General features: G+C 51.0%; 1 protein-coding gene across 2 annotated transcripts; it reads right to left on the reverse strand.

Annotated features, from left to right (window-relative positions):
* Nucleotides 1-6,572: 6,572 nt before the first annotated feature.
* On the reverse strand, nt 6,573-27,704 carry Sars1 (seryl-tRNA synthetase 1). Of its 2 annotated transcripts, XM_048363047.1 has the most exons (12): nt 27,491-27,704; nt 18,728-18,798; nt 15,106-15,186; nt 13,481-13,639; nt 12,392-12,535; nt 11,483-11,638; nt 9,514-9,735; nt 8,656-8,785; nt 8,226-8,383; nt 7,650-7,721; nt 7,167-7,296; nt 6,632-6,870 (listed from the first exon to the last, which is right to left on the reverse strand). In XM_048363047.1, exons 1-12 carry the CDS (start codon nt 27,624-27,626, stop codon nt 6,713-6,715), a joined length of 1,617 nt encoding a protein of 538 aa, XP_048219004.1. In that variant the 5' UTR covers nt 27,627-27,704; the 3' UTR covers nt 6,632-6,712. The 2 variants fall into 2 exon arrangements, with proteins under 2 accessions (XP_048219003.1, XP_048219004.1); XM_048363046.1 differs by lacking the exon at nt 7,650-7,721 and having other exon boundaries at nt 6,573-6,870; nt 27,491-27,702.
* Between the last annotated feature and the right edge of the window lie 141 nt (nt 27,705-27,845).

Consider the following 27,845-nt stretch of genomic DNA (forward strand, 5'->3'; position numbering starts at 1 on the left):
ATACTATTATATATTAAATTTCTTTCTGGCTTCTATGAGGTGAACAGCCCCTTCCACTCTATGTTTCTGCCATGATATACTGTACTGCCCATATCCAAAGCAACAAAGCTAAGAAATCATGGACTGAAAACTAGGAAACTCTGATCCAAAATAAGCCTGAAAAGGTAGCTAAATTCTGGCGGCTCCCATCTATAATATGAACTATTCAGGAATTTGAGATATGAGGATGATAGTTCAAAGCCAGCCTCAGTAGGAAAGTCTGTGAGACTCTTGTCTGCAATTACACAGCAAAAAAAGGTGGAAGTAGAACTGTGGTAGAGCAATAGTCTTGTACAAAAAAGCTCAAGGTCCTGAGTTCAAACCACAGGAACAACACAAATAGCCCAGAATTTAAGGTCCAATACTGGCGCACGCACGCGCACACACACACACACATCTATAATATATATACATATTATAGATAAATAAAAATATATACCTGGAGTAAGCTGCACTGTGGCTCAAGGTGGTAGAGCACTAGCCTTGAGCAAAAGAGCTCAGGGACAGTGCCCAGACTCTGAGTTCAAACCCCACACTGAAAAAAAAAAACCCAAAACAACAACAAAAATAAGCCTGGAAAAATTTGAGAAAGAAAGAGGGAGGGAGGGAAGGAAGGAAGGAAAGAAAGAGGGAAGAAAAGAAGGGAGGAAGGGAGGGAGGGAGGGAAGGAGGGAGGGAGGAGAGTGGATGGAAAGAAGGAAGGAAGGAAGAGGGTAGACATAATGAATACCACCTGCTCATCCTCTGGCGGGGAATTGTTGGCCCTTGGCCTTATGTCACTGAACTGTTGGTGAAGGCTGGGGAAGTGAAGTGCTGAGTGAAGTCACAGGGCCTCTCTCTAGGCCTCTGCAGGCAGCAGGGACAGGCAGGCCCCCCTGTGCCCTCTCCCAGGTGCCCACAGGGCCCTGTCATGACCACAGCCAAGAACACGAGTGAGAATTCCTGGAATCACCTCCTATCCAGCTGGATCAATTCCTGCCTCCCAAAGCTCTAGACAGTTCCTTCTTCCCAACGAGTTTCTGCACTCGCCTGCCCGGCTGGAGTCGGACCAGGGCCTGGTGGGGCGCCACGGTCTCGCTTGTTGGACTAAAGGACCCTTCATGGCATCTTTCGTGGATGGAACACTGAAAAACCCAGAGTCTGAGCATGCGGTGCCCCATGTTTAAACTCTACATTGGGGTTTCCCTGTTTCCTGTTGAATGAACCCCCAGTTCCTTGCATCTGTCCACAAGCTCTGTGTGCAGTGGTGGGGTTTCCTCTTCCTCCCCACCCCCCCATTGCTCAGCTCTGGATACTTGGCCTCCTTCCAGTTACTGAGCATCACAGTCTTAAATGCCCCTTCTTCATGTAGGACAATTTGTAATTACCCGGAGCAGGTACCTGTTAATTTACTTGGCTAACCGCTGTCATACCCATTGGCAGACAGACCTAGGACTGAGGAGAACAAATGTGTCCCAAATATATGTCACCGAGCGCCAAACCTGCCCTATAAAAGGCATCCAGTAGCTATTGTTCAATGAATGCGGGCAAGAGTGGGTGGATGGCCGGCCCAGGGAGGGACCGGCTGTCTCTTCATGCCTGGAGCTCCCCTCTGGCAGGGCGCTGGGTCTCTAGTCCACGCTGCAGGAGGCACTGAACTCATTCCCCATGCCAGCTACACCCAGGGGCAGGAGGCCCGATGCCCTTGGCTTTCTCCAGGGCTCAGTGACAGGTTTGCATTGGAGGACAGGTTCAGCCTACAGTTGCCAGAGCTGTTTGTCCAGGGTGACTTAAGAGACTGGCATTCCAGGTGGAGAACCAAGTCCCGGCCTGACTCCACCTGTGTTCAGGGCCACACAGCGAGGTGTGAACGGCACACAGGTAAAGAAGACTTGAGTTTGGGTCTTGAGGTGTGGCCAGTTTAGTACAGATTCAAGAGCTGTGGCAGGGCTGTTTTTGTGTGGGTGGGGGGGGGTTGGGGAAAGCTGTTTCAGGAGACAAGCACTCTTGCCACTAGGCCATACCCCCAGCCCGAAAGCTGTTTCAGGAGGTGGCATTGAAGTCAGAGGAAGAATCCCTGGGCGGAGAGGCCTGGTCGAGGGACCCAAGTGAGCCGCGGGAAGGGATGGGAGCAGGGTCAGCACTGGCAGAGGGGGCATAGATATGGTGAGAACCAGCAGAGCAGAGCGGAGCCTGCTCATCTCAACACTCCCACTGCCCCAAGGCCTGGGTGGGCAGTGCGAGCGTGGAAAGCCCTCTGCAGCGCGTGCACGGAAAGGGAAGGCCCGGGTGGGCAGTGCGAGCGTGGAAAGCCCTCTGCAGCGCGTGCACGGGCAGGGAAGGCCCGGGTGGGCAGTGCGAGCGTGGAAAGCCCTCTGCAGCGCGTGCACGGAAAGGGAAGGCCCGGGTGGGCAGTGCGAGCGTGGAAAGCCCTCTGCAGCGCGTGCACGGGCAGGGAAGGCCCGGGTGGGCAGTGCGAGCGTGGAAAGCCCTCTGCAGCGCGTGCACGGAAAGGGAAGGCCCGGGTGGGCAGTGCGAGCGTGGAAAGCCCTCTGCAGCGCGTGCACGGGCAGGGAAGGCCCGGGCTACTCCGGAACCCCAAGGACGCGGCACCTGCAGGAGGGATGGGAGCCCCCAGCCCCCAGCAACCGTGAGGAGCAGGCTCTTCCTAGGGGCAGATCCAAGTGACTGGGGACTGGGTGGGACTGGGCCGCGGACTGGCCTGAGGATAAGGAGGGAGTGGCGAGGGCGCGTCGGGAGTGGGGAGTGAACCGGGGCTGAAGGGCCGAGAAGAGCAGGCAGTGGACGCGGAGGATCAGATAGAGACCTGAGCTCCGACGCTCAGGATAGCAGGGAGGCTGAGCTGATCCGATGGAAGAAGATGGGCGCCGGGCACGGGCAGCTCCCGCCTGTGATCCCGGCTGCTCAGGAGGCCGAGAACTGAGGATCTGAGGATCATGCTTCAAAGCCGGCCTGGGCAGAAAAGTCCGTGAGACTCCTAATGAATCACCAGAAAACTAGAAATGGCGCTGTGGCTCAGTGCTAGCCTTGAGCAGAGAAGCACAGGGACAGCGCCCAGGCCCCGAGTTCAAGCCCCACAACTGGGGAGAAGAAAGAAAAGCGGGGTTTGTCCTCCAACCCATTCCCCCACGTGGGAGAAGCACGGAAGCCAGCGGCCCAGGAACGTCCCACAGGGGGCCGGGCGCCATCGCCTCCCCTGCCTGCTTTCCTTCTCTCCTCAACCCCCCGGTCCCCTCCCTGGCCCCTCAGTGTGCCTTCTGTCTGGAATGTGCCATGTTCCCTGGGGGGGGGGAGAGGAAGGGCCAGGGATACCGATGGGGGGGAGGAAGGGCCAGGGATACTGACCAGGCGGTGAGCCTGCAGGTGTCCGCTGTCCCAGCTCCTTGAGGGGAAGAAGCGGATGGAAAGGCGGCTTCACAGGCAGGCCCGGCCCTGAACCCATGTGAAGGGGGCATGAAGCAGGGGGAGGGAAGAGGGGGGACGGGAAGGAGCCCTGAAGAGCAGAGGCAGACTCAAGAGAGGGCCAGCTGAGGAGTGAGGACCCACTAGGGGACACAGGACGGCCTCCTGGTTTTGGGGGGAAAGAAGTTTTTTTGTCCCTGAGATGAAATGGGAGGAGGAGGAGGAATCCCACTCTCAACGGGAGCTCAACTCTTCAATTTCAGTGTTCTAAAGCCTGACTCCCCAAGGGTCACACCGCCGCATTGCAATCTACACCTCGATGGAAGTGATGTCCCAGGGGCTTCCCGAGGGAGGGGGCCCGGTCTGGGGATGCCAGTTACAGCTGCTGGAGTCTCCACCAGGAAAGGGGAACGGGCAGCCTGCTGCGAGGTCTCGGGGCGCCCTGGCAGAGCTGGAGGCGGATCCGGGTGCCCAGCGCTTTGCAGGCAGGCCAGGAGCTGCGCACTGCGGGCTGCGCAACCAGACCGGCTGCAGGCCCCCCCCACGGGTGGGGGGGCTCTTAAAAGGGCGACGGCGGAGGCGGAGCCCTCAGCCCCACCCGGGCAGGCAAGGCACCCCCCCTCCGGGGCCTGTGGGGAGGGCGGGTAGGGAGGTGGGCAGGCCCCTGGCTCTGGCACAGGCTGGGGCACGCAGGCAGCTCTGCCTTGTCAGACTCCCCCTGGGAGCACAGCCAGCTCCGCCCCGGGCGCCTGTGGGAGGTATGGGGGCTCCCCAACCCCTTCTCAGGACCCAGGCTCCTGGAAGCTTCAGGAAGAGCAGGGCAGGCCGCCCAGCCAGTTCCCAGGTTCCCCGGAGGTTTTTGGTGACCGGCGGTCAGGCAGTCTCCAGCAACTCTCACTGGTTTTTGCCTTTTAAATGGTGTCAGTCCAGCTGCTACTAACCTCTGGATAGAGGACGGACACCCCCCCCCCCCCCCCCCGTGTCTCCTGCAACCTGCAACTCAGGCCCTGAGTTCCTGGGTGTGGGAACCAGAGGCTGGTGAGGGACTCAGGCTTCTGACTCACCCCACAGGGCCCTGGGGCTTGTTTGCTGAGGTCACTTGGGCGGCTGAGGCTGGCCACGGCCCATCAAATGCCAGGGATGAGGGCACCGGCTGTGGGCTGGAAAGGCAGCTAACTATGGGGTGGAGTTGGGGTTCTCTGGCCCTTTCCCACCTGCTTCGGTTCCAGGTGGACCAGCAAATCCTAAACAAGGCTTGCGTCAGCCCCGCAGCTTCGGGGAGGGGAGTCAGTTTCAGCTCTGAGGTTGTGAGCCACGCCTTCCCCAGTAGACTGAGGCCTTTGAGAGCAGGGACCCCCTCACCTGCCTGTAGTCCTGGCACCCACGGTCAGTCGTGGCAGCCCCCCCACCAATCAGTCCTTCTCTCCTCTGGCTTCAACAAGCAGGGGCACTTCCCTGCGGATGGATCATTGGGTCCACACGGCCATCTTACGAAGCAGGCTGGCAGACAGAATGGCAGCTCAGGTGTCCAGGCTCCAAAACACTAGCCTGGTGAAGAGGCGAGCCAGCCAGTGCAGGGGAGGCAGGAGGCAGGCCAGGGAGTCCAGAGGTTCAACCCCAGCCTCACCGGCGGCTCGTGCCCACAAGCCTAGCCACTCGGGAGGCTGAGATCGAAGGGCTGAAGCTGAAAGCCAGTCTGGACAGGTAAGTCCATGAGATCCTGATCTTCAATTATGCATCGGAAAGCTAGAAGTGGAGCTGTGGCTCAAGGGGTAGAGCGCCAGCCTTGAGCAGAAAAAGCTCAGGGATAGAAGCCCAGTTTCTGTCCTCCCAGGGAGACCTCCCAGCTCAGGTGTCAGACAGACCGGGGTGCGCAGTCACCTGGGTTTCTAATGGGCATCGAAAGTAGGTGGGAGTGGAGCAAAATCAGCCTGATTTGCTGTGCAAGCTGCCTTTCGTCAAACCCAGTAGGGAGGCTACAGGAACGTCAAGTCTGGCCTTGAATCACCGATGGGAGTAGCCTGATCTTCCGTCTCCTTGCCCTGGCTTTGCTATCCCCGCGCTACAGGCTAAAGAACCTGGTTGGGGCCCCCAGCTGGCACAGCGGCAGGAAAGCCACCGTGCTCGCCCTTGCAGGCGCCAGGTCCTGACAGGCTTCCAGGAGCAAGATCCACAGGGCCAGCCTCGTGGAAAGGGAGCACGTGGCTTTTGTCCTTGGCATCAAGCACCAGCAGGCCCAGGAAAGTGGCCCGGGATGAGCTGAAGATCATACTCCAGCACTCATCCTCCAAGGAGACACAAGCACAAAGCCGCGCAGACCCACAACTCCACATGGCCGCGCTGTCTTATTCCCAGCTCTCCTCCTGGATACAACAGGTATAATCATGTCCCCCACCCTACCTCCTGGGACCAGGCGAAGATGAAAGGGATCAGCTACAGGAATTACTTTTACCTGCTAGGGGAGAGCCGCAAGCCTGATCTAAGGTGTTATTAAGAATGGAGGGTTGTAGATTACAGATGAAGGCAGCGTATGAAGAAACAGCCTGAATACTACCTTCCCCAGGTAGAGGGTACCCGCCTGTCGGGGCCCACGGAGATCTCCTGGGACGGACAGTGCTCTTCCCGTACCCCCTGGCCCGCTGCTTACAGCGGGTCTCCCCACCCAAGTACAGCTGCAGAGAGAGAAGCCCCCGTTACTAAGCTCTCGAGCCGCAGGGTCCTTCTGGAGTTAGGAGCCTCCCCCCCCCCGCCCCGTGGAGAGCCCCCCCAGGAAACAGGATCGCTGGGAGGCTTTGGGGGAATTCTGGTCTCCTACTGCTCCTACTGCCTTCAGACTCCAGGTTGTTTTTGTTTTCCTGCCAATACTGGGGCTTGAACTCGGGGACTGGGTGCTGTCCCTTAGGATTTTTTGCTTCAAACCTTGATCCTCAGATCTCAGCCTCCTAAGTAGTAAGGATTACAGGTGTGTGCACCAACAGCCTGGCAAGACTGCACATTTGGACTCCTTCCCGCCCCCCGAGCCTTTACTCAACCACCAGACCTGCTCAGTGGAGCCTTATTTGAGAGGGAAGGCAGGAGTCCAGTCCTACAGAGCATGGGCAGAGACCGAGTTGGAGCCAGGGAGATGGAGATGTCTTCCGCCCTCCCCAGAGATGCTTTATTACATGGCCTCGTCATTACTCGTGAGGGGACAGGCCTGGCCTTCCTGCTCCAGGTAGGCCTGGGAACCAGCTGACAGAAAGGGGGCCGGCGGGGTGGGGCGAAGGGGTGCTCAGGCCTCGGTGACCTTCATGCTCTGCAGCCGGTTCTCCAGGGTAACTTCCCTTGTTGCGGCTTTCTTTTTGTTGCCCTCGTGCTGCTTCTTCTGCTTCTTTGATGGCTCCTGATCAATGGGCGCAGGCTTCACGAAGGGGATCAGCTCTTGGAGTCCTGCGAGAGAAGGAACCCCATGACCTAAAGTTTCTCGGAGAGGCAAACCGCGAGGCTCAGGAAGGTGCAACAAGATGACAAGCCCTCGACGAGGCGTCACCAGCTACCACAAATGCCTGTGGATCTGTTTCTCCCCATCCGAGTTGGGGCAGAATTTGACTATTCCACCACACTGGCCTCCTTCTCTTTTTCCCCTGCACCGTCCCGCACCGGAGGACAGGCAGCATTTTGGGAGCCCCTCCACCAAGGCCTGGGAGGGTGGGTGGGAGGAGGGAGGGGCCGGGCTGGGGCTGGACCTGGTGGCATGAACTCCTTGAGCTTCTCGGGCACAGTGACGCCCTTCTCGGTCTGGTAGTTCTCCAGGATGGCGCAGATGGTGCGAGTGGTGGCGCACATGGTAGCGTTGAGCATGTGGACAAACTCCACCTGGGAAGAGAGGGACCCGTGGGAAGTCACCCCCCACCCCGCCGCCCTTCCCACGGTGGGCCGCGCTCGGCCACAACTTCCCCAGCTACACACACCCAGTGGAAACCATGGCTTCGACCCGCCTTCAACTTTTGAAAACTAGAAGTCTCTTTGGTATTAATGCCTATCAGATAACTCCAGGAAGATTCTTCATGCCTGCATGCATGACAAATGGTAGTCTAGTCCTTTGACTAGTCCTTATTGGCGGGAAAGAAGAAACCATCATTGTGGCCCCTCCTTGTAATCCATGCCAAACCCAATGTCTAACAGATCAGGGTCTGGACTGGGTTTGAGAGATGAGCTTACAACCCGACCTTCTTGGGCGAAAAGAAGGAAGACACTGCCTCCAACTTGTCCTGTGTAGATAAACGGAGATTATTCTTTCTCTAGAGTTAAGGAAAACAAAGCCAGAAAGAGAAAAGCTTGAATTACCTTGTAGAATACAGCTAGAATCAGGATTCTGTCTATAAGAACCCAGTCCCAGATGGGCACTGGTGGCTCCCGCCTGTAATCCTCACTCCTCAGGAGGCTGAGATCTGAGGATCGCTGTTTGAAGCCAGCCCAGGCAGCAAAGAGACCCTTATCTCCCATTAACCAGCAAAAAGCCAGCCGTGGAGGTGTGGCCCAAGTGGTGGATTGCCAGCCGTGGGCAAAAAACTATGGGACAGTGTTCAGGCCTTTAGTTCAAGCCACTACTGGTACACTTACACATGCACAAAGTAAGTAAATAAAGAACTCAGCCTTGACGCAGTAAAGCAATGGCCAGATCCGCTTTGGGGTCTAGACTGCGTGCAGGATGTCCTGTGGCTCTGGGAACTAACATGCTTCATGGCTGAGGAGCTGGTGTCCCGTGCCGAAGGCCCTATGACCACCTCCCCGGGGGCCGCTACCTTGTCCATCATCTTCTTGGTCTGCCCGTATCGGATTCGGAGCCGGCGAGCCTGATAATCCGTGCAGTTAGAACAGGAGACCAATTCCCGGAAGGCGCCCGAGCCTGGGAACCAGGCCTCCAGGTCGAGCTTCTTACTGGCAGCATGATTCAAGGAGCCTGAGGGGAGAAGCCGCCAGGACTCAGGACGGAGGGGTGGGGTGTCAGAGGGCCACCGCCCAGCAGCGTGAAGAGCTCCTCCTTCGTGGCCTCTTGCTGGAGGAGAGCTGCCACTCACAGCACCTCGCGACTGTCGCTCCCACAGGAGAGGACCGTGGGACCTTAGTGAGTGTGGAGAAGGACTGGAGCGCAGGCTGGGCGGGGGGCGGGGGGGCGGCTTGGGGTGCTGGTGAGACACAGGAAAGGCAGCGGGGAGATGAGGGGCCTCCTACCTGAGACAATGTTCACAATGTGGTACGGGATGCCCAGAGACTGGTAGAACTCCTCTGCGGTGGCGATCATCTCTTCAAACATCTCCCATGACTTGTTGTCGTGGGGGGACGCATACACGAACTGCTCGATCTGCACAGGCGCCAGGGAGACAGGAAGGCAGCGCAGGTGAGTGACGAGAGCACGCGGCACCCACGGCCATCGGGGATGACCAAGCAGGTCAGGCAGGACCCCAGAGAGGGACCGGTGTCCACTCTGCCTGGGCTTTTGGTGCCAGTCTTGGGACTTGAACTCAGGGCCAGGTCTCTGTCCCTGAGCTTCGCGTCACTCAAGGCTGGCGCTCTACCACCTGAGCCACAGCTGCACTTCCAGCTCTTCTGTGGTTAATTGCAGGAAGAGTCTCGTGGACTTTCTTGCCCCCGCTAGCTTTGAACCGTGATCCTCGAATCGCCCAGGTGGGAGCCACTGGCGCTCAACTAAGAACAATGGGTTTTCTAGACAGCCACCAGGGACTTGGTGTGAAGTGCCTTCCATTTACGTGGACTGGTTCAATCCTGTTCATCCTGGAGGTGGGCACCCTGATCACTGGGCTCCTTTGACAGAGGTGGAAACAGCACAGAGGAGCTGGGCAACTTATCCACGGCCACACAGCCCGCAAGTGGTAGAGTTGGCATTAGGATTTAGCAGCCTGGCTCGGGTCTCTGTTCAAAGCCAGTGTCGTGTGCTTCCTGGGCCCCTCCCCACAGACAGAGCTTGCCGTGACAGGGAAAGCCGGAGCCCTCGCTGAGTCCTGTCCCTTCGGGGGCCGTCTAGACCGGTGGCTGCAAGGAGTCTACTCTTGCCTTCGGTCTTCTACTCACCTTCTCAAACTGGTGGACGCGGAAGATGCCACGGGTGTCGCGGCCGTGGGAGCCCACCTCCTGGCGGAAGCAGGTGGACAGGCCGGCATACTTGATGGGCAGATCCTCGGGCCGCAGCCACTCATCCCGGTGCAGCGCGGCAATGGGCTGCTCCGATGTGGCGATCAGGTACTTCTCATCGTACGAGCTGTCTTCGGATCTCTCACTGCCCTTGCCAATCACCTGTGGGAGGAGGGGCTGGGCTGGTTAAGACCAGACAGGGGGGGGGGGGGGAATCCCACCTATCTAAGAACAGCAACAGAGACTCGAGCTGGAGGCATGAAGCATTCCCCTCCATCCCGGCCTGGGGAGGGAGGACGCGAAGGGAAGCAGCCGTCTGTCCAAAATGGGGTCCCTGGCTAGGTGAGCTACTTAGGAGGCTGCGATCAAGAGGATGCTCAAGGCCAGCCAAGGCAAAATGTAAGTGAAACCTCATCCAACAAAGGGGCTGGGTAGAGTGGCACACACCCCTGATTCCAGCTATTCAAGACGATCAAGCTCTAGATTAGCTCAGGTGAAGAGACCCACTGGGGACTGGTGGCTCACGCCTATAATCCTAATTACTCAGGAGACTGAAATCTGAGGATTACAGTTCAAAGCTAGCCCAGGCAGGAAAGTCCACGAGATTCCTATCTGCAATTAACCAGCAAAAAACCACAAGTGGAGCTGTGGCTCAAGTGACAGAGTGCCAGCCTTGAGTGAAAAAGCTAAGGGACAGGCGCTCAGGCCCAGAGTTCAAGTCCTAGTACCAGCACAAAACCAAAAACAAAACATGAGACCCTACCTGAAAAATGACTACATTAAAAAGGGCTGGGGGTACAGCTCAAATAGCGGAGTACCCATTTAGCAAGTGTGAAGCACTGAGTTTAAAAAAAAAAAAAGGAATCCCTGACAGAGATCACAGAAATGTAAATTAAGAAAAATATGACATTTATAAGTGATTAAAAAGGTCAGTGATGGCAGATATATAATACAACTATATTAGTGGAAATAGAAATGAATCTAGTCAACACATACTTGTGAGACACTTACTAGGGGCCAAGTCATGCCAAATGCTGGACAAAAAGAGATAGTCCGCTTTCTGTGTTTAAGTTAGCGCAGTGGCAGTAATCCTTCCAGAATGTACTTCAGTATTCAAGTAAAAAAAAATTAAGCACAGACTTACGGGGCTGGGAGGTGGTGGAATGTTAGCCTGGCGTGTGAAGGCCCTGGGGTTTCACCCTCAGCCCCACATACGTGAGTGAGTGAACAGAGAAGACCACCCTCAAGCACAGGAACAAGCGGAGTCACTCTAGAAAGTCTGAGTGCTGCACAGAATGAGTTGCCCCATTTGGTGTTGCTTTACCTAACCAGAAAGATAAGCTCGCCCTGAATCCTCTGGCCGTCCCTTGGATGGTGGAGGTGACACTGGGAGTGACAGTGATTCCAACACAAGCATGTCTCCCCCCCCCCCCCCCACCGGCCCCAACAGCTCCCATTGGGGAGTTAGGAGTGAGAACTCGGGAAGAGGGTTGGAAGGTCAGTGCTATGTTTGTAACTTCTGCCTGTCTAAACACCCAATAAAGTGGCTTCTTTTCTTGGCTGCTGGTGAAAGGATGCTCCACTTACATATATCAGATGGGTTACCAGGCAAAGACCGCTGTAACATGGCAGCTGCCCGCCTACAAGTGGCTGTTCACATTACAGTTCCCTGTGATGGCACACACTTGTAATCCCAGCACTCGGGAGGCTGATGCAAGGGAACCACAAATTTGAAGCTACCTGAGCTTCATCGTAAGACTGTTTTTGTTTGTTTTAAGTGTGTCTCTGTCTGGAACAGGCACATGTAAAGTGTCCATCCCACGGGCGTGGAGGGGTGGAACGCTGTTGGAGGGGCCTGCTCTGCCACCGAGGCCCAGAGCTCGCTCTCCAGGCTGACCCCGCCGCTTACCTTATAAAGTTCTTCATCAAACTGGCTGAGCTGGGCCACCTCCTGCATGACCTCCTTCCTCATGAAAAACGGAGTGTAAATGGGGGTGTAGCCCCGGCTCCCCAAAGTGCGCAGGGCGTACTGGATGAGTGCCTGCTCCAGGAACACCAGCACCCCCTGAAGGAGCAGAGACAAAGCACTGAGCGGCTGGGTCCGGTCACCCTCCTGTCACCTTCCAGCATACCCCGCAGAACACACTCCAAGGAACCCAGGCGAAGGGCAGGAGCGCGCAGCAGGCCCCAAGACTGCACTGGCTACAACTGCTGGAAGATGTTTCCAGCAAAGCCCAACAACACCCCAGCGGAAGCCCATTCAGAATCCTCTTTAAACACCCAAGGCAAGTACTGCGTATTCACCCAGGGCCCATCAAGTTTTCCTGTGCTAAATATGAAACCACTAGACTTACTTGTAAACGTCGAACACTCAAGTGTATGTGTTCCTGAAATTATTTTGCCACGCCCCGGGAAGCCTGCCCCGAACTCATGTGCCTGCAACCATCTGCGTCTGCGGCTTCCCCTTCCCCATCTCAAAGCACTCGGGCCCGCTCAGACCACAAGCTCATTACAATGGGGTTTGACTCTTTGTTACTTGTCTGACTGTCCAATTACACCGAGCTCCTCAAAGGCAGAGACTGTTCTGATTCAGTCAGCAAAGCGTATTCATTATGGAGGATCACTGAGTGCCTTTTGTTCTATGGAATCTGGATAAGCACCCTCTTGCCTTAGAAAGAGAATTGCATCTAATTGCTACACATTTGCAGACAAGCAGGCAGCACAAGTGGTAGATTTGTGGGCCTCTTTAAGTATGATTATGATTTTATGCTTCTCTTTTTTAGCCCTTCCTTTATCCCCACTGGTTCCCAAGTCTTACCTTCAGGAAGTACCCCCGGCTGCCAGCCACGATGGCCCCCTTTTCGCCTTCAAAGCCATCCACCATCACCACAAGGTCCACGTGAGAGTACTTCTTCCTAACTGTACAATCACCCCAAATCCTCTCTACTTTGTTATCTGCATCCTAAGGAAACAAGACCAGAGACAGACAGGATTTCTTAATTTTATAACTTCCATCTTCCCCAAACCCCATCCATAAGTAACAGAGCTTTGGGAGGCATGGCTTAAACAGAGCAGCAGCTTTAAATCACTGTGTGCAGAGATGAGGGAATATGATCAACAAGAAATAGTTATTTGCAAAGTTCTAGACAGTTCTAGCCAGGAAACTAGGAATCATGATTTTTCTAAGAAACTGGTAGCATGTGCTTGCTTTTAGTTGTTTTGTGTTTTAGCTGTTTTGTTTTGTTTTTGTAACCCTTTTAAAGTGACTCCTCCATAATCTGGTCTAAGGACAAGCCTCCCAGACAATCAGCCATTGCCTGGGGTACAGAGGAGAATGTGGGGGATTTTTTTTCAAGGCTCCCATTGGTTTTGGGGCCACATGAGGGCGGGCTCAGGGCCACGACCTCCAGTCTGCACAGACTCCCTCACACCCGGCCGGCGGGGAGTTTAATGTGCACGAGGGAATGAATGAAAAGAGGCACAGATGGGCCCGGCGAAGGCTGGGGCGTCTGGGAACAAAGGCTGGGCTCAGAGCAGCTTTGTGCAGGGGAAGTTCCTGCTCAGCAGGAAACTTTTATCATGCAGATTTCCCTCAACCTGCAGTGCCTCAGTGGGGTGTGGGTGGGGGGGGGGGAGGTTGATTTAACAGATCCCTCCCGCGGGACTCGCCGCTACCAGGGGCAACACACAGAGGAGGACAGCGGCCCCATTTAGAAGCGATTTCAGTGCTAGGAGCCCCCTCCTACCTGCTGTCGCCGCGACGTCCCCATCAGGCGAGCATCTGACTCCGGCAATGCTCAATTGGTGGGCAGAGGGAACACACAAAGAGTTCGCTCTGACGTGCAGAACCAGTCCCACAGCTCTCCCGGGGGCCGCGGCCCAGGCCCGGCCCGGCGCCCACGCTTACCTCGTCGTTGCTGATGGGCACAGAAGGGTGCAGAAGGTTCCCGATCTCTCGGAGGTTCTCGAAGCGCTCGGCCTCCAGCTTCACCCGCTCGGCATCGCACTTGAGGATGGCTTCGTCGATGAGGAGTCGGACTTTTTTGATTTGTGAGACTTTCAGGGTCTGCAGAAGACCAAGCTAGACTCACACCCAGACCATCACGGTTGGTGCTCCAGCCCCGTCCTCTGACACACCCAGGAGCATGTGTACTCTTTTCTTTTTCTAGATTTTTCCTAGGGCTAGGATTGAAACCAGGGCCTCCAACATGCTACACAAGTTCTCTACCACCGAGTTACATCTTCAGCCTGGGAGAGCATTGGAAAAACTTAGCAGCGTGGTGGTGGTGTCTTCTGCCTATAATCCCGGCACGCGGACAAGGGAGAAGCAAGCCAAGGTCTACAGAGAGAGGCCTTGTCTCAAAAGAGCACAACAAAATAAAAACAAGTGAAAAACGAAGGCTTTCTAAGAAACAAGATTGATTTTACAGGGACATGTACAGTTTTATCCTACAAATCCATGGTGTTTTCTTTTTGAGGTGCCTCAGGCAGAGACAAGCAGATTTTGGGGTGTTCTTGCTGTTGCTATATATTCTGGGTTTCTCTGTTGTTATTGTTTGAGATAAAGTCTCACTATGTAGCCCAAAGTAGTCTCATAAAACAAAAAGAAACCCTCACCACCCTCTTGCATCGCCTCCTAAATCCTAGGATTATAAGCAGGTATCAGCAGGCCCAAAATCCTACAAATTGTTCTTTTGTTTTTGTTTTCTTCTGATTCTAGGATTTGCAGGGCTGGTATTCTACTACTACTTAAACCACATCTCCTGTCCAGTTTTGCTTTTTTTTTTTGGGGGGGGGGGGCGGGAGGGAGAGCTGGTTACACAGCTTTTTCTACCCAGATGGGCTCCAAACTTCAATCTTCCACATCTCAGCCCCAGAGTATTTAGGATTATAGGGGTGAGCCACCAGCACCCTGTTTCCTAGGAGTTTAATACAGTGACTCTAGAGACTTTTTCCTTAATTTTCACTTTCTTTTTTTTTAAACAAAACCAATTTAGCATATACATATGCATAAATATGTATGCATATTTAAAGTGTTATATTCTAGGAAGATTATAATTTATCTTAACCTGCTTTATATTCCTTATTGTAGATGTCTCCAAGTGTAATTGGATTTCTTGCTGGGAGCCCTGAGCAGGTCAGGCTGGACAGGAATATGCTAGCAATCCAATCCTTCAAGAACAAACACTTTGCTTATTTTGTCTCTACTCTTGTTATATGCTAAGGATTTCAAAATAAAAGGGTTCAGTGACAAAAACACTAGAACTTACTGCCCACTATGGTGAATAATTTACTGAATTATAGTATACTGAGAAAGTGACAAAAACAAAACAGTTTGGTTCCTTTATTTTCTTGTTCCTTAATCTGAACTTTTCTTTCATCTATGGGTAACAATTACTCTACTACATCGTATAACAAGAGCCCATGTTGGAAATTCAGAGCTCCACCGGGCTGTGTGACGCACCTGCAGTCTAGAGATGAAGTTAAAGACAAAAGAACAAGAGCTCAGCTGAGCAAAAGACAGTAACTTACTGCTAAAGTGTCTGCGGTAAGGTCATCAAAATTTAATACATTCTCTGGAACAGATTCATCCTCTCCCACTGGCTCTTTTTTCTGCAGGAAGAAAAAAGGAGAATCCAATTAACTGAAAGAAAACATCTGACATTGTTTTATGAAGCGGACATCAGAATAATATATCAAAGAAACTGATCAATGTCCTATGTAAAGTTGAAACATGAAGGGAAAAAAATAGAAAACGGAAAGCCAGAAATCAAAGTTTCAATGCTTATTCTGTTACTTCTGAGCTTTTTGATCTTGGATAAGTCAATTAATCTGTTAGGAGGAGAGAGGTAACACTATAAACAGAAGAATGGCTTTTCTTAGACAAAAGTCAGTCATGGAAATCAAGAGAGAATGTATTTGAAGTGGCCATGAACTCTGTTCTGGAGAAAGAATGTGGTGCAGGCCCTTAGGGTGACTCTGTCCACACACTGGGAACAATCCCCGCACTGAGGTGACGAGGAAAGAGATGGAACGACAGACTACGGAGAGCCGAGGAGAACAGCCGCGAGAATTGGCAACTAAGCACAATCAGTGCTATGTGGCAGCCTCGCAGGGCAGCCAGGGCTGTTTTGCTTCCTTTTGGCTTCTCATTTTATTCTTTTTAGTAGGAGTTTGCCAAATCATCATTTCTAATCCTTACACTAAGCAGGGCCATTTTTTTTTAATTTATTTTTTTTTTTATTAATTGGACATAAATTTTTTTACAAGGTGTTGTGCAAAGAGGGTGCAGTTACATAGTAGGGCAGTGTGTACATTTCTTATGATATCTTACAACCTGTTTTTCTATCCCTTGTCTAGGTCAGGTTGACATATATGCAATATACAATGTATCAAGAACATATACAGTGTTCACAGACTTGGTCTCTACTGTCGCTCCGTCTCCCTTTGTTAACAGTCATATATCAGGGAGATCATGCCCCTTTGTTTTCTGTGTTCTAGGCTTGTCTCACTCAACATTATTTGTTCGAGTTCTGACCATTTCCCTGCAAATAACAATATTTCACCATTCCTAATCACTATGTAGTATTCCATTGTGTATAAGTACCATATTTTTTGGATCCATTCGTCTGTGGAGGGGCATCTGGGTTGTTTCCATATTTTATAAGCAGGGCCATTTTAAGGAGACAATTTAAGGGCATGGGTGAGATGGGGTGCAAGTGGCGGGGAGGGTGAACAGTTTAAGATGAGAGGCAAAGACAAAAGAACAGAGTTAAAGTCTCGCCCTGGGCTACATGGTGAGTGCAAGGCCAACGGGACTACACAGTTAGGCCCTGCCATTAACCCAGGGTCCTTACAACAAGGTGTATCACACCATGACAAAACTCAAAAAAAAACTTGAGGCGACGCTGTGGCTCCAAGTGGTAGAGCCCTTGCCTTGAGCAAAGTTCAGGGACAGCACCCAGGCCAACCCCCACCCTGGCCAAGAAAAAAAATGAAAAGTTTTAGTGACTGCTAAGCATGTACACATCAAAGTATAGAAATCATGTTCAAGTCAGGCACTGGTGCCCCAGGCCTGTAATCCTAGGTACTTAAGAGAATGAGATCTGAGTCTTAAGGTTCAAAGTCAGCCCAGGCAAACAAATTCAAGAGACTATATTATTTCCAATTAACTAGTAGAAAGCCTGAAGTAGAGATGTGGCTCAACTGGTAGAATGCCAGACCTAAGCTACAAAGCTAAGGCATGAGGCCCTGAATTCAATCCTCAATATTAGCGTGCACACACACACAAAACAAAACCAGCAATAAAGAACAAGAACAAGGGGTTGACTTGCAGCTCAGAGGTACAGTGTTTGCCTAGCATGTGTGGGACCCTAGTTTTGATCCCAGGACCAAACAAAACAAAAAACAAAAAGACTATCTGGAAGCTGAATTGTCTTGAATTGGGGGAGGGGGCAAGAGGGAGGGGGTTAACTAATGGAAAAAGGAATGGTTGACGAATACAGTCCCACGCTCAATGTGGCTATGTGAAAAAGTGGGAAACTTGGTATGGGGGGAGGAATGGGGGAGAAATGATGGAAGGAATGACATGTACCATACACATAAACAGAGATGTTAAAATTCTAACCCCCTTGTACAACTATTTGAAGACTTAAGGAAAAAAAAAGCCACAAACCCACAGACTACTGCAGCAAAACAAAATGGCTGAAATCTCAAGATTTAAAAAAATGATATGCTAGGGGGCTGGGAATATGGCCTAGTGGTAGAGTACTTGCCTCGTATACATGAAGTTCTGGGTTCGATTCCCCAGCACCACATATATAGAAGAAGCCAGAAGTGGCGCTGTGGCTCAAGTGGCAGAGTGCTAGCCTTGAGCAAAAAGAAGCCAGGGACAGTGCTCAGGCCCTGAGTCCAAGGCCCAGGACTGGCAAAAAAAAAACCCCAACAACATATATATATATATATGATAGGATAATCAAATATAGTATCTAATTCAGGTTCTGCATTCAAGGTCTGATTCTGCATTTAATTTAAACTGTGATTTTAGGCAAGCTCGTTAATTTCCTAAACCTATTCCTTTTCTCTTTAGAGAAAACTGATAAACAAACGACCTCCATTCCAGGTTTGTAGCAAAAGTCAAAACCAAAATGAGATGTAGATGTCTATGAAAGTACTAGAACGCTCGCTCCCGGTGCTCTACACTATCACTGCCCATCCAGTGGCTGGCAAGAGTGAACAGGCCCTGCAGGAGAGCCAGACCTAAGAAGGTCTGCCAACCCACTGGTATTGAAAACACCCAGCTTGCTGAGCTAGGTAGTGCGCACAGGTGCTGCCCACTCCTAGTTCTGAGACAGGAGGATCGGGAGTTCCAGGCCGCACAGTGAGACTGTCTCCAAAAAACAAACGCCCAGCTGCTCTTGGTATGCAGTTCCCAAAGGTGTCATGGGCTTGCTAACTGGCAAATGATTAAGCACCATGAGTCCCACAGGAAGAAAACTCAACATTCACTGAATTAAAATTTGTTTCCATAGCTAGAAAGATATAGTCTCGTGAAGTAGAAGGTGGGCTTTGTGTTACGTTCCTTATTGGTTCTGGCTCCAAATTTTCCTGTTGGTTGGTTCTTTTTTTTTCCAGTCCTGGGACTTAGACTCAGGGCCTGAGCACTGTCCCTGGCTTCTTTTTGCTCAAGGCTAGCACTCTACCACTTGAGCCACAGCGCCACTTCTGGCCGTTTTCTGTATATGTGGTGCTGGGGAATCGAACCCAGGGCTTGGTGTATATGAGGCAGGCACTCTTGCCACTAGGCCATATTCCCAGCCCCTGTTGTTTTTGTTTCACAGTTTACAGCTTAAAAATGATCTAGAATGCTGAACTCAATTAATTAATTAATTAATGCTGAACTTGGGGCCTCAAGCTTGCTAGGCAAGTGCTCTACTACCTGAGCCACACTTCCAGTGCTTTTTTTGAGATAGGATCTCACTATGTAACTTAGGTTGGCCTTGAACTCTCAGTCTGGAAGGCTTGGTGCTGGGATCACAGTCAGACCATCTCACTTAATATATTTTCTTATAGAGTGGTTAAAGGGGAAATGTTTGGACAAAGAATTCATGATGAGTCTGTTCAAGCTTTCAAGGCTGTTGTTCAGTTCTCTTACCTTCATTTTCTCTCCGATTGTCTTGCTGCATAAGTTCTTCAGTTTGTTCAAGTTGTCAGCTTGAAATCTGCCTAAGAAAAAAGAAGAGAAGACTATCCAAAGATGTACAGAACTCAGCTGCTGCTTGCCATGGCCCCTTAGTATTTGCTATTGGTTGGATAAGGGTTCTCAGAGAACCCCAGGCTTGGTGCCCAGCCTACAACTACTAGAAAGTGGTGGAACCTTTAAGAGTGGGATAGGTGGGAGGTCCTAGGTCGTGGGGGTATGCTGTGGAAGGGATAGTGGAATCCCCGCTCACCCCCTGCTTTTGCTGGTCTTGGGTAGGCACTGTCCATGAGCTTCTTTAGCTCAAAGCTAGCACTCTACCACTTGAGCCACAGTGCCACTTCCAGCTTTGTTCTGTGATGAATTTGGAGGTAAGAGTGTCCCAGACTTTCCCACCTGGGCTGGCTTTGAACCATGATCCTCAGCTCTCAGCTTCCTAAGTACCTAGGATTACAGATGTGAGCCGCTGGCACTTGGCTTTCTTCTCTTTTTTGGCTTTCTTGTCACCAAGAGGTGAGCAGTTTCCTCAACATACACTCCTGCCATGATTCACTGGCTCACCAAGGGCCCCATCACAATAGCACCCACCGATAGAAACCGAGCCCTCCAGACTGTGAGTGCAAAGTGAGCCTTTCACAAAGAAGCTGGACACTGCAAGTGGAAGTAGAAAGCTGACTACCAAGCTGGCGCTGGTGGCTCACACCTGGATTCCTAACTTCTCAGGAGGCTGAGGTCTGAGATAGAGGTTCAAAGGCAGCCCAGGCAGGCTGGACACAGTACTGTAGCTCAAGCATTGAGTGCTAGCCTAGAGCAAAAAGCAGCTCAGGGACAGCACCTAGGCTTAGAGTTCATAGTGCATGTGCACGTGGGCATGCACACACACACATAGAGCACACTAACAAAGTACCAATCTCAGCTTAAAGTCAAAATGTAGGCAGAACTGAAAGACCTGCCTCCTAAAGTTGAAGAATCTTTCTTGAGGGTTTTAGGAGTCAGCTGACATAGACTGACAACTACAGATAGGATCCCCAGTATTTGGTTAAAAAAAAAACAAAAAACCTTTCTAAAGTTGAAATTTTAAAATGGCATTCTGGGCTGGGTCTCGAGTGTGAGGTGCTGAGTTCAAACTCTTGTAATGATAAAAAAAAAAATAAATAAAGCGGGGCTGGGGATATGGCCTAGTGGCAAGAGTGCTTGCCTCATATACATGAGGCCCTGGGTTCAATTCCCCAGCACCACATATACACAAAACGGCCAGAAGTGGCGCTGTGACTCAAGTGGCAGAGTGCTAGCCTTGAGCAAAGAGAAGCCAGGGACAGTGCTCAGGCCCTGAGTTCAAGCCCAGGACTGGCAAAAAAAAAAAAAAAGCACAAGTATCATAACCCACATACCACAGTGCAGTAACACAAGTGCGAAAGTTCAAAGATATGTTCATATAACTATAACCTGATCAATTATGCTAAGATTTACTCAAACGATGCTTGCTATGTACTAGAGTCTAGAAAGAGGGCGATCAGAAGGGGGAAAGGGAAAGTGATAGAGTGGGGAGATTGACTGGTATGTAGTGTGAACATGTACAGAAATGTAACAATGAAATCTCCCTCTGCATAACTAATTTGCATTTTTTTTTAAGAAAGAGGGCAACTGTACTGCTGTATCACTGGGCTAGAAATGGTTAGGTCATTCCCTTTGCGGTGCCACACACTCATCTGGCTGCCTTGATAATAACTCCCTATAATATGGTTTCTTTGGGGATGCTGTTAAACTAATCAGCTAGCATATTGGCCCAAATTAATGTATTGTGGCTCATCAGTCTAATTCTGCTTTGCAAAAGTTGGATCACTAGAGCCTAAGCAGCTGGGGGGCAATATGATAAAAATTAAGCTTTTGAGAGGTCAAATTGATAACTGAGACAAAAGCCACACATATCTGAGGCTTTGCCAATAAGCTCATGTCTTTGACGTCTCTTTGAACTTTAACACAAAATGATATACCTACTTTTTTCATTCTATAAGCAAGCACAAAATTTCAGAGATGGAAATAAGAATGAATGGTGGTTTACAGGGATAAGAGGAGGGAAATGGGAATGTACCTAGAAAGAGAGAGCAAGAAAGGGCCTGTGGCCTGGGTGTAGTGGCAGTGGTGATAAAATCCCACAGAAACACACGCACACACACACACTACAATTTGAAAGCTAAATAAGGTTTGTGCATTGCAGTAGTGTAAATCTCCTGGTTTTTAACACTGCACCTGTTTTTGTGCCAGTACTAGGGTTTGAACTCAGGGCCTTGAGCTCTCTTAATTGGCTTTTTCCACTCAAGGCTAGTGTTCTACCACTTGAGCCACACCTCTGCTTCTGGACTTTTGCTGGCTAATTGGACAAAGAGTCTCATGTCCTTTTCTGCCTAGGCTGGCTTTGAACCACAACCCTCCCATTTCAGCTCTGGGGTAGCTAGGATCATGGGTATCAATACTGACGCTCATCTGAAGCATTCATTATTTCATAATCAAACATGTTAGCTATGAATTTAAAAAAATAAATGCTAATTACTAGATTAAGAAAGTTCCCTCTATTCCTAGTTTGCTGTTCTTATCGAGTTACTGGCTGTCCATATGAGAAAAGAAACACACAAAAAGCTCTTTCATCCCTAGCTTATACAATGTAAGATGAATCATATACCTAAATGTGAAAGACAAAAGTAACAAGACATAGAAAAAAAATCTGGGAAATATTTTCTGGAACTTGGGATGTAAAAAACAGAACACGAGAAGCACCAATGTCACTAAATTAGACCACTAAAGTTAACAGCTTTTTTTTTTTTTTTGCCAGTCCTGGGCCATGAACTCAGGGCCTGAGTACTGCCCCTGGCCTCCTTTTGCTCAAGGCTAGCACTCTGCCACTTGAGCCAAAGCGCTACTTCTGGCCATTTTCTATATATGTGGTGCTGAGGAATCGGACTCAGGGCTTCATGTATACTAGGCCATATTCCCAGCCCAGTTAACAGCTTTTGTTCATCAAAAGACTGGGGGCTGGGAATATGGCCTAGTGGTTGAGTGCTCACCTTGTATACATGAAGCCCTGGGTTTGATTCCTCAGCACCACATATATAGAAAAAGCCAGAGGAGCCGCTGTGGCTCAAGTGGTAGAGTGCTAGCCTTGAGCAAAAAGAAGCCAGGAACAGTGCTCAGGCCCTGAGTCCAAGCTCCAGGACTGGCAAAAAAAAAAAAAAAAAGACTGCAAAGGCCAGAGACTAGAAGCAACCTACTGTGTAAGTATGTAACAAAAGTGTTCTTGTATCCAGAATGTAGGAAAATCTCTACAAAACTAAAAAAAAAAAAAAAAAAAAAATCTATCTAGTGAAACTGGTCAAAAAGCTTTAATTGACACTTTTTTTCCTCCCCGTCCTGGGGCTTGAACTCAGGGCCTGAGCACTGTCCCTGGCTTCTTTTTGCTCAAGGCTAGCACTCTACCACTTGAACCATAGCGCCACTTCTGGCCTTTTTTGTTTATGTGGTGCTGAGGAATCGAACCCAGGGCTTCATGCATGCAAGGCAAGCACTCTACCGCTAAGCCATATTCCCAGCTCCCAAAGAAGGAACTTTTAAACAATACACTTTGATATAGTACCCAAAGACACATAAAAGAACGTATAGGTTCTTAGCATAATACTTGACAGTACTGAAGGTGATATGTGTTAATTGCCTTAATTTTGCCACACTGTATTCATAAATCATATTATTTTGTATTTTGTACAGCCATAATTTGTCAATTTACAATAAAATTGAAGGAGTGCATGCAACTAATTCATAATACCTCCAAACTGATAATAACTTACTCTGTTCCAATGGCATTTTGTGGACAATGACACCAATCAATTCTACTGGCATATATACACATTGGACTATTGTACATGTCTGAGAGGACACTGTGTAGGAGGGATCGAGGAATGCAAGTGGCCTCCTGGCCACTTGATGTGGATGATGGTTACTTGATTGTGTGTATTAGTGAACTAGTCAATTTACACTGTACTGCATATACTCCATCTCAGAAAACAAAGCTTTGAAAGAGCACACAGAATATAAATGCTGCGACGGGAGGAGGAGAAGAACGGGGTTGCAAAGGGGGGAAGAGTCAGGAACTAGCAACAGTCACTGGAGGGCAAACAAGTATCTAAGTCATAGCAAACAGCCAGGGAGGCCTCGTGTGGTGAGTGGCGAAGGATGGAGGAGCCTCAGGAGCCTTTGTAAACGACAGTGGCGGTTCCGGAGTTTCATGCCTGTGGGTTGCACTGTCCTATGAGGATCTCTCCAGGCCTGTGTGAACGCCAAATGTCTGGAACATGCCAGCCCAGAGAGGCGCTCTAAGTGTAAAACGACACACACTGGATTTGGGAGACTTGTACAAAACACTATAAAGTACTCTGTTAAAAACAAAATCTTGGGCTGGGGATATAGCCTAGTGGCAAGAGTGCCTGCCTCGTATACATGAGGCCCTAGGTTCGATTCCCCAGCACCACATATACAGAAAACGGCCAGAAGCGGCGCTGTGGCTCAAGTGGCAGAGTGCTAGCCTTGAGCGGGAAGAAGCCAGGGACAGTGCTCAGGCCCTGAGTCCAAGGCCCAGGACTGGCCAAAAAAAAAAAAAAAAAAATCTTGATATATTGTGTTAAAATAACATCCTAAGATTCTCTTCGTGTGTGTGTGTGTGTGTGTGTTACACTGGGGCTTGGACTCGGTGCCTGGCTGCTTTCCCTTAGCTTTTCTGCTCAAGGCTGGTGCTCTAGCAATTAAACAACAGCTCCACTTCTGGCTTTTTGGTGGTTAATGGCAATAAGACTCATGGACTTTCCTGCCCGCGATAGCTTTGAACCATGATCCTCAGACCTCAGCCTCTTAAGTGGCTAGGATTACAGGTGTGAGCCACTGATACCCCCACAACATTCTATTTTAGAGTAACTACAAGCAAATCTACCACTACATGTTTGAGAGCCATCCTAGTCCGTCAGACCCAGGAAATGTAAGACTGCTACTCCTAGACTTCCCATTGCATTCCAGAGGTCTCCCGCCTTGGGCTGAGCCTAACCCAGAGGGAATGGGTCAAACTGTGGAGTAAGCGGGCTTGCCTTTGGGCATTTCTCGTAAAGGTTAACAGAAAACAGAACTTGAAGTAAAGGTGAGACAAAATCTCCAGGAGAGAATTTGGGGTAGGGCAGAATTCCTACAGAAACACAGAACTCTTGGGGCTTAGGAAATGCAGCCAACATAAATATGCCCGTATGTGGCTTTGTTGTGCTACTCTGAACAATAAAGAAAACGCTGCAGCTCAATGAACTGTGGTCCAGTGTGGTGGCAGCATGACTTTAAAGTTAGGGTAGACTCCTGTGTGCCCAAGGGAGTCCTTGTGGTACCTTTAGTCTACATAGTTTAAGTGCTCCGGACATAAAAGCTCTTCACACAGCCCGCAAACCGGGATGGAATTATACGTACACTTGGGATGTGTGTACCTATGAGTTAAATAAAAAACGACAAGAGGCCACTGCCGTGGATGAGGCTCTTGCACACAGCCCCAATAAACCCGACTAGAAATCAAAATGGACTCACCCATGCTAGAGGTCTGGACTTTTCCAGAAAACAAAAAAGGGACAGGTTCCCCAAATATGTTCATTTCAATCTGTGTGTCAATGACATTTTTTCTGCTTTAATCCTTAAAAAAACAAACAAAAAGTAAATTGCAGTGGGTGCCAGTGGTTCACCCTGTAGTCCTAGGTACTCAGGAAAATGAGTGCAGGTAAGAAAGTCTCTTTCTCCAATTAACCACCAAAAAGCCACAAGTAGAGCTGTGGTTCTAGTGGTAGAGCACCAAAAATCTTGAGCAAAAAAGTTAAGGGACAGCACCCAGGCCCTTAGTTCAAGCCCAAGTACACATACGTACACGTATACACACACACACACACACACACACACACACACACACACACACGGTAAATCGAAGTTTTCTGATGCTAAGCTACCAGATGCATTTCCTTTCTCTGCCTACAGCTTATAGGGGAAGTAACTGAAATGACGATCTCCCTTTTGGTCTTTCCTCAATTCTTCAACCCTTCTCTATAAACCTGCTCACCTGTTCTGTTTTTCCCTCCACTCATTCTATTTGTAGAATGCTGTGTTAACTGATATAGAATTGAAAAATAAGGACTATTCAGATGAATAAAATAGCCGGAATCCTGAATCAATGTAACCCTGGTGAAAAAGTATGTACTCATACTTTGGTAATGAGCCAAATAAGCCACATGTGCTGGCAAGTTCAAGGACAGCCTTAGTAACTTAGCAAAGACAAAATAAAAGGCTGGGCCCTGGTGGCTCATGCCTGAATTCCTGTCTACTCAGGAGCCTGAGATCTGAAGATCATGGTTTGAAGCCAGCCTGGACAGGAAAGGTTCATGAGACTCTTATTTCCGGTTAACCAGCAAAAAGTCGGAAGTGGAGCTGCAAAGGGCTAGCCTAGGGCAAAAAAGCTGATGGGTGGTGTTCAGGCAAACAAACAAACAAACAAATAAGACTGGGGACATGGTTCAGTGGTAAAGCACTTGCCTATTACGTTTGAACCTGAGATCAATCCCCAGTAAAAGATACACACACATGGCCTTTAAAGCCAGGTATGAGAGTTTAATCAGGTATGTGTATATCATTTAAGATTCTAACTCAGCTTAGGCAAAACAGTGAGATCTCAATCCCCCGAAACTAACAACCCCCCCCTACAAACCCCAATCTTTTTTTTTTTTTTTTTTTTTGGCCAGTCCTGGGCCTTGGACTTAGGGCCTGAGCACTGTCCCTGGCTTCTTTTTGCTCAAGGCCAGCACTCTGCCACTTGAGCCACAGCGCCACTTCTGGCCATTTTCTGTATATGTGGTGCTGGGGAATCGAACCCAGGGCTTCATGTATACGAGGCAAGCACTCTTGCCACTAGGCCATATCCCCAGCCAAACCCCAATCTTTTGATTGCTGTAGATTGTTCTCTGACATCTGTATGTCCTATGTGTATATGTATAAAACTCAATCTTTGTCCCTAAAGAACTCACACATATCCATTTGTCAGATAAGGCACAAAGTTCCTACAGACATGTACATTACATGCAAGAAAGTAGCAAAAAAATTAGTCATATAGGGAGCTGCTGGCTAATGACCTGACACAGAAATCTGATACTCCTGAATATATATGGGGGGGACTCTTTTTGTAGGCAGAGTCTCCATATGCAGCTCAGAACAGCCTTGAACTCAGGCTTGCTCTTACCTGAGCCTCCTGAGTGGTGGGATTACAGGCATATACCATCATGTCTGCTCAGAGTATTTTTAGCCTAAATAAAACATAAGGCGATTTCAATTCCACCACAATTCAAATCTTCAGGTTCAAGGTTGGAATCTTATAAACTACCACATTAGAGTGCCTCAAATGAACAGAACCAGCACACAACTCCAATTAAATACCTTTATTTGGTACCCAAGACCCTTACAATCTTAGTGAAGTCAATTTCCTCACAGAAATCCCTCACACTAGTGGGTACCAAGTCCTATCATCAACCTTGTCCTCCGCTTTGTTGAAATGGTTGTAAGATGGGAGAAGGGTCAAAGGAGAGTGGCAGAGAAAGTGAATCTGATAGGGATCCATTCCGTGCACATAGGGAAATGTCACAACGAACCCTCCTAATGTATATTGATTTTTAGAAATCATTAAAAAAAAAAAAAGGGCTGGGGATATAGCCTAGTGGCAAGAGAGCTTGCCTCGTATACATGAGGCCCTGGGTTCGATTCCCCAGCACCACATATACAGAAAACGGCCAGAAGTGGCGCTGTGGCTCAAGTGGCAGAGTGCTAGCCTTGAGCGGGAAGAAGCCAGGGACAGTGCTCAGGCCCTGAGTCCAAGCCCCAGGACTGGCCAAAAAAAAAAAAAAAGATAACCCGGTTCTCCTCGGGTGGCGGACCGATTGCATCAGACAACACGAATCACGTGCGTCTGACTACCTCCAGCGGCCGGCGGGCCCGGTCCGGCAGAGGGGCGGGGTCCTGGGGTGCTGCTGCGCCTTCTGGAAGATGCTCCGATCCGTTCAGCTTTGCGCCCAACTCGACCAGAACTCCCGCAAACCAAACAGCCTCGGCGGTGACGGGCTCGCCTGCACGGCGTGCAACCTCTCTCCCGGACCTGTGACCCGTGTGACCCGTGTGATCCGTGTGACCCGTGTGATCGTGAGACCCGTGTGACCCGTGTGATCCGTGTGATCCGTGTGACCCGTGTGATCTTCCGAGAAAGGCTGCCGGTTCCCAAGTCAGCAAAGGCGGCCGTCCCCGGGGCCCGGAGCCGGCTCCGGCGTCCCACGCGCTGCCAGGACGGGGCCCACCCTGAGCCGCCGGGGACGCCCCTCCGCGGAGCGCTCGCCGCCGCCGCCGCCGCTCCCGCCCGGGGGCCCCGGGGCGCAGGGTGCGGGGGAGCGGGCCTGACAGCTCCGCGCGCATGCGCCCCGCGGCCCGGCGGAGCCCCGAGCACGCGCAGAAGGGGCTGAGCGCCGGCTGAGCGGAGGGCGCAGCCGGGCGCCGGCCCGCTGGGGAGGACAGGCCCGGCCCGGGAGCGGCGGCGGCCGGGCGCGGGGCAGTGTGGGACGCGGCGGGCTCCGGGGCGGTGGCCGGGCCCGCGGGGCGAGGGGCGCGCCCGGCGCGGGTACTCACATCGCCGCCACTCGCTGTCCGCCTTCACCAGCTGGTCCACCAGCCGCGGGTCCTTGAAGCGCTTCTCCTGCGTCTCCCGCACGAGCGCCGGGTCCCCTCCCTTATCCACCCGGAACAAGTCCAGATCCAGCACCATCTTCGCTCCTTCCGGACCGACACGCACGCCAGCGAGGGGAGCGCCGCGGCCGCCGGCCCGGGACCCAGGTGCTGCGCAGGCGCGCGGCCCGCCCCCATTTCCCCCCGCGCCGGCGCAGCGGGCTCGGTGGGCGGGGCGCAGCGGGCTCGGTGGGCGGGGCGCAGGCGGGGTGGGCGGGGCCTCCGCCGGCTGGGGTCTCACACCCGGGCCGCCGCCCGG

Source organism: Perognathus longimembris, chromosome 15, assembly GCF_023159225.1.
Source record: "Perognathus longimembris pacificus isolate PPM17 chromosome 15, ASM2315922v1, whole genome shotgun sequence".
In the NCBI taxonomy this organism is placed as follows: Eukaryota; Metazoa; Chordata; class Mammalia; order Rodentia; family Heteromyidae; genus Perognathus; species Perognathus longimembris.

Bases quoted from the DNA above. Each gene is read 5' to 3' on its own strand.
- Sars1 (XM_048363047.1), bottom strand. From the start codon at position 27,626: ATGGTGCTGGATCTGGACTTGTTCCGGGTGGATAAGGGAGGGGACCCG. The intron at 12,536-13,480 runs GTAAGCGTGGGC...TTGTTTCCTTAG, and splicing joins TGCCCATCAGCAACGACGAG to GATGCAGATAACAAAGTAGA. The intron at 8,786-9,513 runs GTGAGTAGAAGA...GCGCCTGTGCAG, and splicing joins GCGTCCACCAGTTTGAGAAG to ATCGAGCAGTTCGTGTATGC.